This window comes from Desmodus rotundus, chromosome 9, assembly GCF_022682495.2.
Source record: "Desmodus rotundus isolate HL8 chromosome 9, HLdesRot8A.1, whole genome shotgun sequence".
Classification (NCBI taxonomy): Eukaryota; Metazoa; Chordata; class Mammalia; order Chiroptera; family Phyllostomidae; genus Desmodus; species Desmodus rotundus.
The window spans coordinates 110,508,034-110,520,453 of NC_071395.1; the positions used below are offsets into that span (position 1 = coordinate 110,508,034).

At 55.8% G+C, this 12,420-nt stretch overlaps 1 protein-coding gene across 1 annotated transcript; it reads right to left on the minus strand.

The window, feature by feature from the left end:
* Window positions 1-67: 67 nt before the first annotated feature.
* LOC128779246 (glutamine-rich protein 2) lies at window positions 68-12,334 on the minus strand. Its single transcript, XM_053911279.2, has 9 exons — window positions 9,304-12,334; window positions 9,041-9,124; window positions 7,951-8,010; window positions 7,476-7,586; window positions 1,524-4,172; window positions 1,223-1,477; window positions 893-1,132; window positions 668-745; window positions 68-610 (listed from the first exon to the last, which is right to left on the minus strand). Exons 1-9 carry the CDS (start codon window positions 9,997-9,999, stop codon window positions 68-70), a joined length of 4,716 nt encoding a protein of 1,571 aa, XP_053767254.2. The 5' UTR covers window positions 10,000-12,334.
* Between the last annotated feature and the right edge of the window lie 86 nt (window positions 12,335-12,420).

Here is a 12,420-nt window from a genome sequence, read left to right on the forward strand (position 1 = left end):
GGTTGTACCAAATCAAGCTGACCTGTGCCAGGCTGACCTGCACCAGGTTGGACCAAACCAGGCTGACCTACACCAGGCTGACCTGTGCCTGGTTGGACAAAACCAAGCTGACCTGTGCCAGGTTGCACCAAACCAGGCTGACCTGCACCAGGCTGGACAAAACCAGGCTGACCTGCACCAGGCTGACCTGCTCCAGGTTGAACCAAATCAGGCTGACCTGCACCAGGCTGACCTGTGCCAGGTTGCACCAAACCAGGCTGACCTGCACCAGGCTGGACAAAACCAGGCTGACCTGCGCCAGGTTGGACAAAACCAAGCTGACCTGCGCCAGGTTGGACCAAACCAGGCTGACCTGTGCCTGGTTGGACAAAACCAGGCTGACCTGCACCAGGTTGGACAAAACCAGGCTGATAGATTCCAGGTTGGACCAAGCCATGGTGAATTGCTCCACGTTGGACAAAGCCAGGCTGACCTGCTCCAGATTGGACAAAACCAGGCTGACCTGCACCAGGTTGGACAAAACCAGGCTGACCTGCGCCAGGCTGGACCAAACCAGGCTGAGCTGCGCCAGGCTGACCTGCTCCAGGTTGGACAAAACCAGGCTGACCTGCTACAGGTTGGACCACACCAGGCTGACCTGTGCCCAGTTGGACCAAACCAGGCTGACCTGCGCCAGGCTGACCTGCTCCAGGTTGGACAAAACGAGGCTGACCTGCTCCAGGTTGGACAAAACCAAGCTGACCTGCTACAGGTTGGACCACACCAGGCTGACCTGTGCCCGGTTGGACCAAACCAGGCTGACCTGCTCCAGGTTGGACAAAACGAGGCTGACCTGCTCCAGGTTGGACAAAACCAAGCTGACCTGCTACAGGTTGGACCACACCAAGCTGACCTGTGCCCGGTTGGACCAAACCAGGCTGACCTGCTCCAGGCTGACCTGAGCCAGGTTGGACAAAACCAGGCTGACCTGCGTCAGGCTGACCTGAGCCAGGCTGGACAAAACCAGGCCGACCTGCTCCAGGGTGACCTGTGCCAGGTTGGAAAAAACCAGGCTGACCTGCGCTAGGTTGACCTGCGCCAGGCTGACCTGCACCAGGTTGGACAAAACCAGGTTGACCTGAGCCAGGCTGACCTGTGCCAGGTTGGACAAAACCAGGCTGACCTACGCTAGGTTGACCTGCACCAGGCTGGACAAAACCAGGCTGACCTGAGCCAGCCTCACCTGCACCAGGTTGGACAAAACCAGGCTGACCTGCACCAGGCTGACCTGCACCAGGTTGGACCAAACCAGGCTGACCTGCACCAGGCTGACCTGCACCAGGCTGACCTGCACCAGGTTGGACCAAACCAGGCTGACCTGCACCAGGGTGACCTGTGCTAGGCTGACCTGCACCAGGTTGGACCAAACCAGGCTGACCTGCAACAGGGTGACCTGCGCCAGGCTGACCTGCACCAGGTTGGACCAAACCAGGCTGACCTGCACCAGATTGGACCAAACCAGGCTGACCTGCACCAGGTTGGACTAAACCAGGCTGAACTGCACCAGGTTGGACTAAACCAGGCTGAACTGTACTAGGTTGGACTAAACCAGGCTGACCTACACCAGGGTGACCTGTGCCAGGCTGACCTGCAGCAGGTTGGACAAAACCAGGCTGACCTGCACCAGGTTGGACCAAACCAGGCTGACCTGCACCAGGTTGGACTAAACCAGGCTGAACTGCACCAGGTTGGACTAAACCAGGCTGACCTGCTCCAGGTTGGACTAAACCAGGCTGACCTACACCAGGGTGACCTGTGCCAGGCTGACCTGCACCAGGTTGGACCAAACCAGGCTGACCTGCACCAGGTTGGACTAAACCAGGCTGAACTGCACCAGGTTGGACTAAACCAGGCTGACCTGCTCCAGGTTGGACAAAACCAGGTTGACCTGCACCAGGTTGGACTAAACCAGGCTGAACTGCTCCAGGTTGGACCACACCAGGCTGACCTGTGCCCGGTTGGACTAAACCAGGCTGAACTGCTCCAGGTTGGACTAAACCAGGCTGACCTGCACCAGGTTGGACTAAACCAGGCTGACCTGCACCAGGTTGGACAAAACCAGGCTGAACTGCACCAGGTTGGACTAAACCAGGCTGAACTGCTCCAGGCTGGACTAAACCAGGCTGACCTGCTCCAGGTTGGACTAAACCAGGCTGACCTGCTCCAGGTTGGACTAAACCAGGCTGACCTGCACCAGGTTGGACTAAACCAGGCTGAACTGCTCCAGGTTGGACAAAACCAGGTTGACCTGCACCAGGTGGGACTAAACCAGGCTGAACTGCTCCAGGTTGGACTAAACCAGGCTGAACTGCTCTAGGTTGGACTAAACCAGGCTGACCTGCACCAGGTTGGACTAAACCAGGCTGAACTGCTCCAGGTTGGACAAAACCAGGCTGACCTGCACCAGGTTGGACTAAACCAGGCTGACCTGCTTCAGGTTGGACTAAACCAGGCTGACCTGCTCCAGGTTGGACTAAACCAGGCTGAACTGCTCCAGGTTGGACTGCACCAGGTTGGACTGCACCTGGTTGGACTGCACCAGGTTGGACTGCACCAGGCCGACCTGCTCCTGGTTGAACTGCAGCAGGTTGGACTGCACCTGGTTGGACTGCACCTGGTTGGACTGCACCAGGTTGGACTGCACCTGGTTGGACTGCACCTGGTTGGACTGCACCAGGTTGGACTGCACCAGGCCGACCTGCTCCTGGTTGAACTGCACCAGGCTGGACTGCACCTGGTTGGACTGCACCAGGTTGGACTGCACCTGGTTGGACTGCACCAGGCCGACCTGCTCCCGGTTGGACTGTGCCAGGTCGGACTGCACCACGCCGACCTGGTCCCGGTTGGACTGCACCAGGTTGAACCAAACCAGGTGGAACTGTACCAGGTTGGACCACACCAGGCTGACCTGTGCCTGGTTGGACAAAACCAGGCTGACCTGCACCAGGCTGACCTGCTCCAGGTTGGACCAAACCAGGCTGAACTGCTCCAGGTTGGACCAAACCAAGCTGACCTACACCAGGCTGACCTGCACCAGGTTGGACTAAACCAGGCTGAACTGCACCAGGTTGGACCAAACCAGGATATGCGCCAGGTTGGACCCAACTAGGTGGATAAGCACCAGGCTGGACCAAACCAGGCTGCTGTGTGCCAGATTGTATGAATTCAGGTGTTTCCATGCTCAACCGTGCAAAACCTTGCTGATCTGTGACAGCTTGTGTCAGCCCAGGCGATCCCAAAACATGCTGGTCTGTAAGAAGGGGAACCACTCCTTGTTGATCCATGGCAAATATTGCAAATCCATGCTGATCTATGCCAGGTGGCCCCATGCCACTCTCGTCCATGCCAGGCTGTTCCATACCATGCTGGTCTGTGCCAGGAAGTCTCACACCTTGCTGATAGGTGCTAAGGGGAACTACACCAGGCTGCTCCACACTAGGTAGTGCCAATCCTTGTTGCTCTGTGCCAGGTACCCATGGTGGCATCACATCATGCTGACCCGTGCCAGGGAATACTGATTCCTGCCCACCCATTCCAGGTGGCATCACACCCAGCTGGCTCGTGCTGAACGGGAACACACCATGTGGGTAAGTTCTAGGCTGTAGCAATTCAGGCTGATCCGGGCCAAGTGGCTCTAACTTGTGCTGATCTGGCCATGCATAAACTTGACCCGGGCTGACGTGCACTGCCCCACGTGGGTCTGGGCGCACGGGATGACGCCCACCTCTAGCGGAGGCTAGGTCCTCTGGAGCGGTGCCAGGGTATGCGTCTTGTTCGTCTCTTCTTGGATGTGTGAAGCCGAACTGCTCTCTAGGCTCCATTCTGAGCTGGGACTCAGAGGGATGCTGGGTTTTGGCCAGGCTGGCTTCATCACCGGCCCTTGGGAGCTGTTCTCTCCCCAGAAACCCAGCGGCAGAGGTGAGTCTGCCTTGTTCCCTGCCAGGCACCCCCTCAGAGGGGTGTCCTGATCCGCTGGTCCTTGGTAAGGTCTGATCTGGGGCAAAGCTAACGGCAGAATCTGGAGCCTTGTCAACACTTGAACTCTTGGTGGAGGACCCACTTGGAGCCAAGTTGTTTGCTGTTAAGGAAGTCTGCATTTTGCGCTTAAGAAGTGCTGTTGCTGACTCCGAGCCCTGGTTGGAGAGGAAGAAAGAAAGCAGAGACCGCAAGTAAAAATACTGTAAGGTTCGGAGGGAAGGAAAGCTGGGCTATCTGAATAGGAACACTTAAGGCCCCTGGGGGAAAGTTCCCGCTGGTCCCCAAATACAAGCTGGACACAAAACACTTTGACTTGTAATTGAATAACAATAAAAAAAAAAACACTTTGACACTCTCAAAGGACAGGTCTCCAGACTTTTGAGAATCTGCACATTTGCAAATGGCATCATAATATATAACCTCCCTCCTAAGAGACGGGAGTACCGCGATACACAAGTGGTCTGTGCCTCAAAGAATGAGTAATGAAGTTTAAAATACAAAGTCCGCCCCATGACTGGCCTGTTGCTGATGGCAGCAGTGTGAACTGCGGAGCAACTGAACCGCATATTTAAAACGTAAATGCACAAGCCCTTAGACCCAGAACTTCCCATAGACAGAAATGTTCTCTACTGACTCTCACACAAGGCTGCCAAGGCACATGTACGAAGACTGAGCCTGTAGCATCGTTTATAAAAATAGGTTACCAATAGGGGACTGATGTATGTACGCGCACCCACCCAGGAGAACACTAAAAATCTGTTTAAAAAAAATGAATAATGGACTATCTCCGGGTCCAACCCAAACAGAGTCACAAGGACTGCATTTGCCCTCCTTTCTATAACAACCAAAATCTGAAACCCAAAACCGATGATGAGAGAGCGGATTTCTGGGCCCTGACTACTGGCTAACGGAGGTCAGCAGTCCTTGGAAGCTGGGGAGACAGACAAGGTGACCACACTGCTGCTTTGCCTAGGGCTTCGAGGGAACTCCAGGCTGCAGCATGGGAGGTGGCTGACGGGTCCAGCACGCTCCCTGAGCTGGGGAGACAAAGCTAAGCGTTTGGGGGGCAGCAGCCACAAGACAAAGAATCAGAAAGCAGAAGCACAGGGATGACTCAGGAAGTCTGCAGAGGGGCCTGCTCCGGCCATGCAGAAGTGCCCGTCACGCCCTGGAGGAAAGTCTCTTGAGGTCGAGAGAGAAACTGTCCACAAGGCCGGATGGACCGGCACCCAGATTCCCATGAGGTTGGGTGCAGTGCCTGCTCCTACCGGCAAGTTTGGAAAACACTCAGAATTCAGGGGGCAGAGTCCCCAGAAAGGTGTGGGCTCAGGGATGGAGAGTGGTCAGCTCTACACTGAACACTGCTGGGGACCCACTAAGAAAATAACTCAAAAATATATGGGCAAAAAAAAAAAAAAGAACAAATAAAAAATATACAGGCAAAGAAACAGCAAGGGATTTTACATGGTACAATAATAGAGGAGTGGAAGAAAATACAGAAAGCAAATAGCACAACGAAAGGAGTAGACCCTACTCTATCAGTAATCAAACAAGCTGATCAGAAGGCAGAAGGTGGCAGGCTGGAGTGAAGAACATGACCCCAGGGAGGGTACGGGGTGAGTGCCAGTAGGCAGGGATGCCGGCCCTTGGAGAGGAAGATGGGGAGAAGCCCAAACCATTTTGATGCCTGCATCCTAGCCCTGCACCTCAGGATGTTGCTGACCACCTGTGCTCTTGTTCTCAGGCAAATTCAAGAACGGGAAGACAGCAAGTACCTGAAGGAAGATTAGATAACCAAGAAGTGATTAATCATGAGTCTGGAGGTAGTCGGCTATACATGGGAAAATGAGGCCAGAGAACCAGAAAAGCCCATGGAGAACAGCAGACATCGTCTGCGGGCTCATCGGAGAGGAGCCGCCAGACTTCACGGGACCCCAGACTTTGACATGGGCAGATACCTGTCATCACCTGGGCTTGTCCTCATCCTCTAGCTTTTTTTTTTTTATTTTTATTTATTTATTTTTTAGAGAGAGAGGAAGGGAGGGAGAAAGTGAGGGAGAGAAACATCAATGTGTGGTTGCCTCTCATGCGCCCCCTACTGGTGACCTGGCCTGCAACCCAGGCATCTGCCCTGACCAGGAATCGAACTGGCGACCCTTTGGTTTGCAGGCCCATGCTCAATTCACTGAGCTACACCAGCCAGGGCTTGTCCTCTAGCTTCTCAAAACCTTGTGGCATTTATATTCTCCATTGCTTCTGGAGCTATTCATGATTCTGAGAACTGTCAAAACACTGACACTTACTTAGCTCTGGGAGGAGCGGAATGTCTCCAGGTGCTTATGTGGTTACTTATTTACAGTCTCACAGGTGCCTTCTGCTGGCTCCCTGAGAACATGTGGGCTCACTCAAAGTGCACGACCACGGTATGTATAAATCAGCTTCAGCTTTTTAGGAAATGCAGCACAGAAACACCTAGTCACTATGTTGTACATCTGGAACTAATATTGCATGTCAATGGTAATCAAAACAATTTTTTTTTAATTTTAAAACAGTGAAAACAGAGACCACCCATTCCTAGGCCACCTCTCCTGTTTGCAGGCTCCTCTTCCAAAGCTTTTTGATGGTACTTTCCTCCAAAGATGGGCCCAGAGTTCAAGAACAGCAGGGTGTCTATTGTTCAAAGATATTTGTTGCACCCCTGGTGGCCATGTGGTGGCGCCAAAGGGTTCCCTCTCCTAACCCCTCCCCCTTGTGTCTGCATTATCTGTGTGACCCTTACTGAGGGACCCAGATGCACAAAGCCAAGGGGTAGGAAAATGTCAAGACCAAATGTCAGCGGATCCTAGTCCTGGATGGCCATGTAAAAACCCCCATTCTTTTCAGATGAAGAGAGGACGGGGCTCGAAAACGATCTGGTTACCCCAGCGCCTCCGCGCTAGTTCCCCATCAGCGAAGGGCCCCTTCCCTAGAGAGGTGTTATTGCCGCAGCTGGTCCACCTTTGTCCACCGATAGTGAAGGGACTTGTGCACTTCAGGACAGGCCGCGGAAGAACTTTGAAACACTGCGAAAGTAAGTCAGGTACCGTTTTCCATCCAAATGGGTGGCCAAAGCTCAAAGAATGAGGGCCTTGCAGACACTGCTGGGGGAACCGCGACATGGGACCTCTCTCCTCCACGGCTGGGGGGAGGTCTACATGGGAACCCCACCCAGGGGAGGCAATTAGCCAAAAGATACCCAGACCACAAACGCACACTCCATTGCTGGGAATTCGCCCTATGCGTGTGTCCACTCATGGAATGCTGCTGGGGAATGGGGGAGAACAGGAAAAATAGCCACAGTGGGAGACTATGAAAAGACCTCTGAGTGTCCGCACAACGGGACACCGTCCGACAGTAAAGAGGGAGAGGCTCGGGGGACATTGCTGCCACGCCCCTGCCCCCCCCTTTGATTTGTTTACCCCTTGGGAGGCCTTCCAGCCGTCAGCAATTGCTTGCTCCAGCTCCTCCCAGGTGACCATGGTGACTTCTTCCCCAGGAGGTATCAGAGTCAGCTTCCGGCTCAAGGGCTCCTGAAAGTGACAGACAGCGTGGGTGTGCGTGCACACATACAGCTCCTTTCGTCCCAGGATGTTTGAGGAGCAGGACCGAGCTGGCAGCCCCGGCAGCAGGCCCTGGGCCAGAGGAGACGTCCCTGGGAGTCTCGGGCCACTGGCTTCCTGTCTCCTGGGAGCCCTGATGGAGCACTAGGCGGGGATGGGAGGGCTTTCCCTTCAACCCAGGGGCAGCACCTGAGTGGCAGAGGGCACAGCTTGTCCTCCCTGGGAGGACACAGACATCCAGGGCAGAAGCTTGGAGGCGCCAAGAGGGAGCCAAGCTGTGGGCACTCATCCCCCCACCCCTGCGGGCCCTTCCCACAGAACTGGCGGACATTACCAGGACTTCATCCCGGATTCTGATTATCCGCTCTACTTCCTCAATCCGTTGCAGGAGTTTCTGGAAGGAGGGTTCAGAGGTGGAGTGTCAAAGCAGGCCCCTGAACACACACTGACACAGGGGCGAAGGAGAGAGACCTGTGGGTCTTGGAGCAACAGGCGACAGACAGAAGGCAGGTAAGCAGACAAGAGGAGGGGACATGGGGTGTGGCGGGGTGGCAGTGGGGACAGATGTGCCAGGAGCAAATGCTAATGCTGGCATGGGAACCTTTGGTCCTGGGAGCCCCTTCAGACAAACCACCCATGAGACATTGCCGGTGGAGAACAGGACTGACCTCGCTGTCCAAGGACAAACATTACTTTGGGCACTTTGAGGGCATCTGTGACGCCATGTTGTTTAAAAGCAAATTCCTGGAATTTAAACCTTCTGGAAACCTTCAGAATCTAAGAATCTAAATAAAATGTCTTCTCTCTAAAAAATAAAACAACCTAAAACCAAAAACACCTCATTTTCAAAAGCAAAGCTTCCCAGAGCAAAAATGAGCCCCGCTCGGTTTTCAAGGCCTGGAATGACCCAAGTGGGCAAAACGCGGTTAGTAGGCGGAGGTCCCCCGGAGTCTCGGCCTCCCCTCCTGCTCGTTGGAGCTTCTTTCCCTCAAGTCTCTTCTCAGCCTCTCCCTGTGCCCGCAGTCTTCAGCCCTAACCCCTGCAGGCCTTGGACAGTCGGAGGCAGCAGCACAGCCAGGAAGCACCCCATAAACTTGCGGAAGGATTTGTACTTCTACCCCCAGGAAAACAAAGAGCCAAGAGAAGGTGTTGCTGCACTTGCGGTTGGAGGTTGGGGGGCTGAGGGGGTGACCCCAGAACTCTCTCCATCCCAGCCCCCTCTTGGACTGGGTATTGTCTCTCAACACCCACCACCTTATTTCCTTCTGCTTTAGAGGAAGTTCAAAGAATTATTCTGAGACGCCATCAGCACCCCTCTGGGTGGGTTAAGGACCCTTGGGTGTCTGGTAAGTGGGGGGTGAGCCTCCATGCAAACCGGGAGAGGAAGGGCGATGCAGGGGAAGGGGGGCACCCGCCACTCTCACCATTGGGGTCAACTCCTGGGCTCTCTCCTGGGCTTCCTTCAGCATTTTCACGTCTTCCACGACGGTCTGGAGCAGCTCTGTGGCCTGCAAGGTGGAGTGGGGGCCTTGTGGGCCTGGGCTGCCCCAAGGCCTGGCACCCCACCATCCCCGCACTGGCCTGTACTGGCCTCCTCCCCCAAGTGGTGGGTGGTCGTTGGGCGCCTTTGGGACTCAGTCCCAGCCTGGGCTGGAGAGTGGTCTGGAGGGGCCCGGCTTGTCCTCACCTGTGGTCTGTCCTTCCACATTTTCATCAACCCCATTCGCACTTTGTCGGGCATCAGTGTGGCCATGCCAGGCACTGGCGTGGCCATCTCAGACATTACTGTGACCGTCCCCGGCATAGGCGTGGGCAACCTGATTGGTGTGGCCGTTTCAAGCCTGGTTTTCTCAATAGTGGGCGTGGCCGTCTCAGTAACAGGTGTGGTCATCTCAGTGGTGGGAATGGCCATCTCCTGGGCCAAGTCCTTGGACATCTCCTGTTTCCCTAGCCACTCCTGGACGTCCAAGTCCTCACCACCTACCAGGGCACTGAAGTATTGCACGTGGTTCAGAATGCCCTGCATCTGGTTGTCCATGTTCTTGAACTGCTGGCCGAGGTGCTGGACCTGCCCACTCAGGTCCTTCACCTGGCTCTCCAGCGTCTGGGCCGGCACCCTGGCCACGCTGCTCCGTCGCTTCTCCTTGGGCGCACCCACCTGCGGAGTGCTGAGTGAGGCCCGCAGGCCCTCGAAGGTGCCGCTCGGCTCAGGCGACAGAGACTGGAAGTCCACCCGGGTGTCCTGCAAGTGCAGATTCTTGAGCACGGCCACGATGAGTGTGTGAAGGGCTGTGAAGTTGACGGCGCCCACCTCCGGGGTGCCGATGGCCAGGTCGGCCAACTCCCTGAGGGACACCTTGGTGGTAGCCGTCGCGGGCGGCATCGTGCGCGGCCTCAGGGGTGGTCAGCTCCCGCGGCCAGACCGTTGGCCATGCCCCCTCAGTGTTCACGGCCACCGTGGGCTTTCAGGGACCCTGTGGGGTCCCGGGGCGTCCTGCCCTGCCTCTGGGCTCTGTCGGGAGTCTGCCTGAAGTTCAGAGAGGAGCGCCCCGCAGCCGCTCTGCGCTCCTGGAGCCGGCCGGTGCCCGCCTCCCCGGTGGGGTTCGGGCACCTCCGACTCTACGTTGGCTCCTCACCGTCTCTGCTCAAGTCCAGGGCCGCCCTCCCCTCGCGCCGGGTCTCGGCCAGCAGACGTTTGAAAAGGGGCGGGGCGGGGGCGTGCCCGAGGGCTCCACGGAGGGGCACGCCCCCAGGGGAGGACGGTGTCCGCGGGCGGAGGAGTCCGCACCTCGCGGGGACCCTTTCCCACAGGGGCCTGGGGAAGCGTCGGCCACACTCCCGGGCACCACATTTCTGTTCTCAGTACACGCTTCCGAGGAAAGGCGGCACAGGGCCGTGCCAAGGCATTTCTAGGGAACAAACGCCTCGCTTCGGGAGGGGGCGCGTCCGAAGGCTCCCCCAGACTCCAGCAGTCCCTTAGGCCCATAACTCGCTCACCCTCGGAGGCCAGCGAGGACGCACAGACATACCGGGCATCGTGGCACCTACGCTGCATGCCCACTGCTGTTCCACTACACTGAGCACTGGCGCAGACCTAAGGGCGCAGTCCAGACACCCTGGCCCCTGGGGGGCCGTTTCCATGTCGTTTGGCACCACCGAAGGGAGGGTGGCTTAGAAAAGACCACTCCCCACCCATCTGGTGCCAGTCAGTCACCAGGTGATGGAGCTTTTCCGTGCTCTGCCGGCCTCATTTAAAACACACTCAAGTGCCAGCGCTTGAGTTCATTAAAGATAGGACTGCACGGGGCTGGGCCCATCTGGCGCGTTCCAGAGACCTGCCTTCCCCTTACCGGGCTCCTCCAGAATGTATGAACACGGGGGGCACTGAAGAGAACCTGGGAATGCCCTTGTGCATAACTGGTTTTAACTCCTTTCAGACCCAGATGCTGTTTAGTCTGAGCTGGTAAAATGTAACTCAAGAGAACCTTTGCTTCCCCCTCCACAAACCAGTGTTCCCTGGGGACGGAGTCCAGCCCGCAGCCTCCGTCGGTTCAGCAATAGATCCCCAGTGCTGGGCACATGGGCCTTCAGGTGATGGTTGGTGTCTTTAGGGGAGCAAAGTCCTGGCCCTCTGCTGTGCACTCAGGTGCTTATCTTATGAAACCTGAGGCCAGAGCACTGAGGTGGAGTTAAGAGCCTTGGGATCAGGCATCAGCCGTAGTGGAGGCTGCAGTGCGTGGGTGCACCAGCTTCCTCAAGTCTAAGTTCAGGGACTTTCCACAAGATTCCTGTGACCACAGTGCCCATGGCCTGCACATCGGCGCCCAGAGGCCCTCCCTGTCCCATTTTCATTTTTACACCCCCGAGGCTTGGGGTCCTGCCCAGCAGGCCAGGACTCTGAATGCAAATGGAAAGGGCCTAATGCATGCTCATTCCAATCCCAGGAAGTATATTCTACTGCATGCTTCCACTGAGTACGTACACTGAGAAATCTCTACTCTTGGAGACACGGGGTACTAAATAGTGGGCACAAACAGAATTGGGGTTTAAGAGACCTGAGCTTTCCACCCCAAACCTCCCTTTTTACCATTGATGAGAGGCCCAGAAGGACTAGTCGCCTAGCCGACCTTTGCACAGGAACCGGGGCTCCCGAGGAACGTCCGTGGCTCTTCCTCCACCCCATGCTCATCCTTTTATAATTAAGTTCTTTGCTCAAAATGCCCCTCCGCGGCCTGTTAACGGAAGGCAACTCACCTGTGTGCTGGAAGTGCTACTGTGCTCAGAGTCTGGACTGTGGGTGGGGAACGTCTGCGCTCACTTGGGAGGGGCTACAGATGTGGCAAAACCTCCCGCAGAGCTGCAACTGCGCAGTGTGTGAACTGTCCTTTATTATTTCTCAGGAACCAGCAGAACCCATAAGCAATCCCAGGTCCCTGCCCAGCAGACGCCCCTCCTTCCCAGACAACATTCAGCACTGAATTGGATTTGCCTTAAAGGCACAGAAAGTTTGTACCTGACAACTGGGGCGTAAATCAGAATTCTGATTATGTAATTTTAAATGGGGGGCAGGAAGGCCAAGTGCAGTCCTAGGCAGTGCAATAAACACAAGTGTCACCTACAATTGAACAAGATATAATTAGTTCTATTTTTTTTTTTTTGCAAACTTAGACCTTAACTATATTATTCAACAAGGACTGACCTTCAGTGCTTAGGACGGGGTAGGGCCTGCAGAAGGAGACAAGTCTAGAGACCGGGAGCAGCCATGGACCCCGCCACCCTTTACTATGTAGCCCTTGTCCCCTGT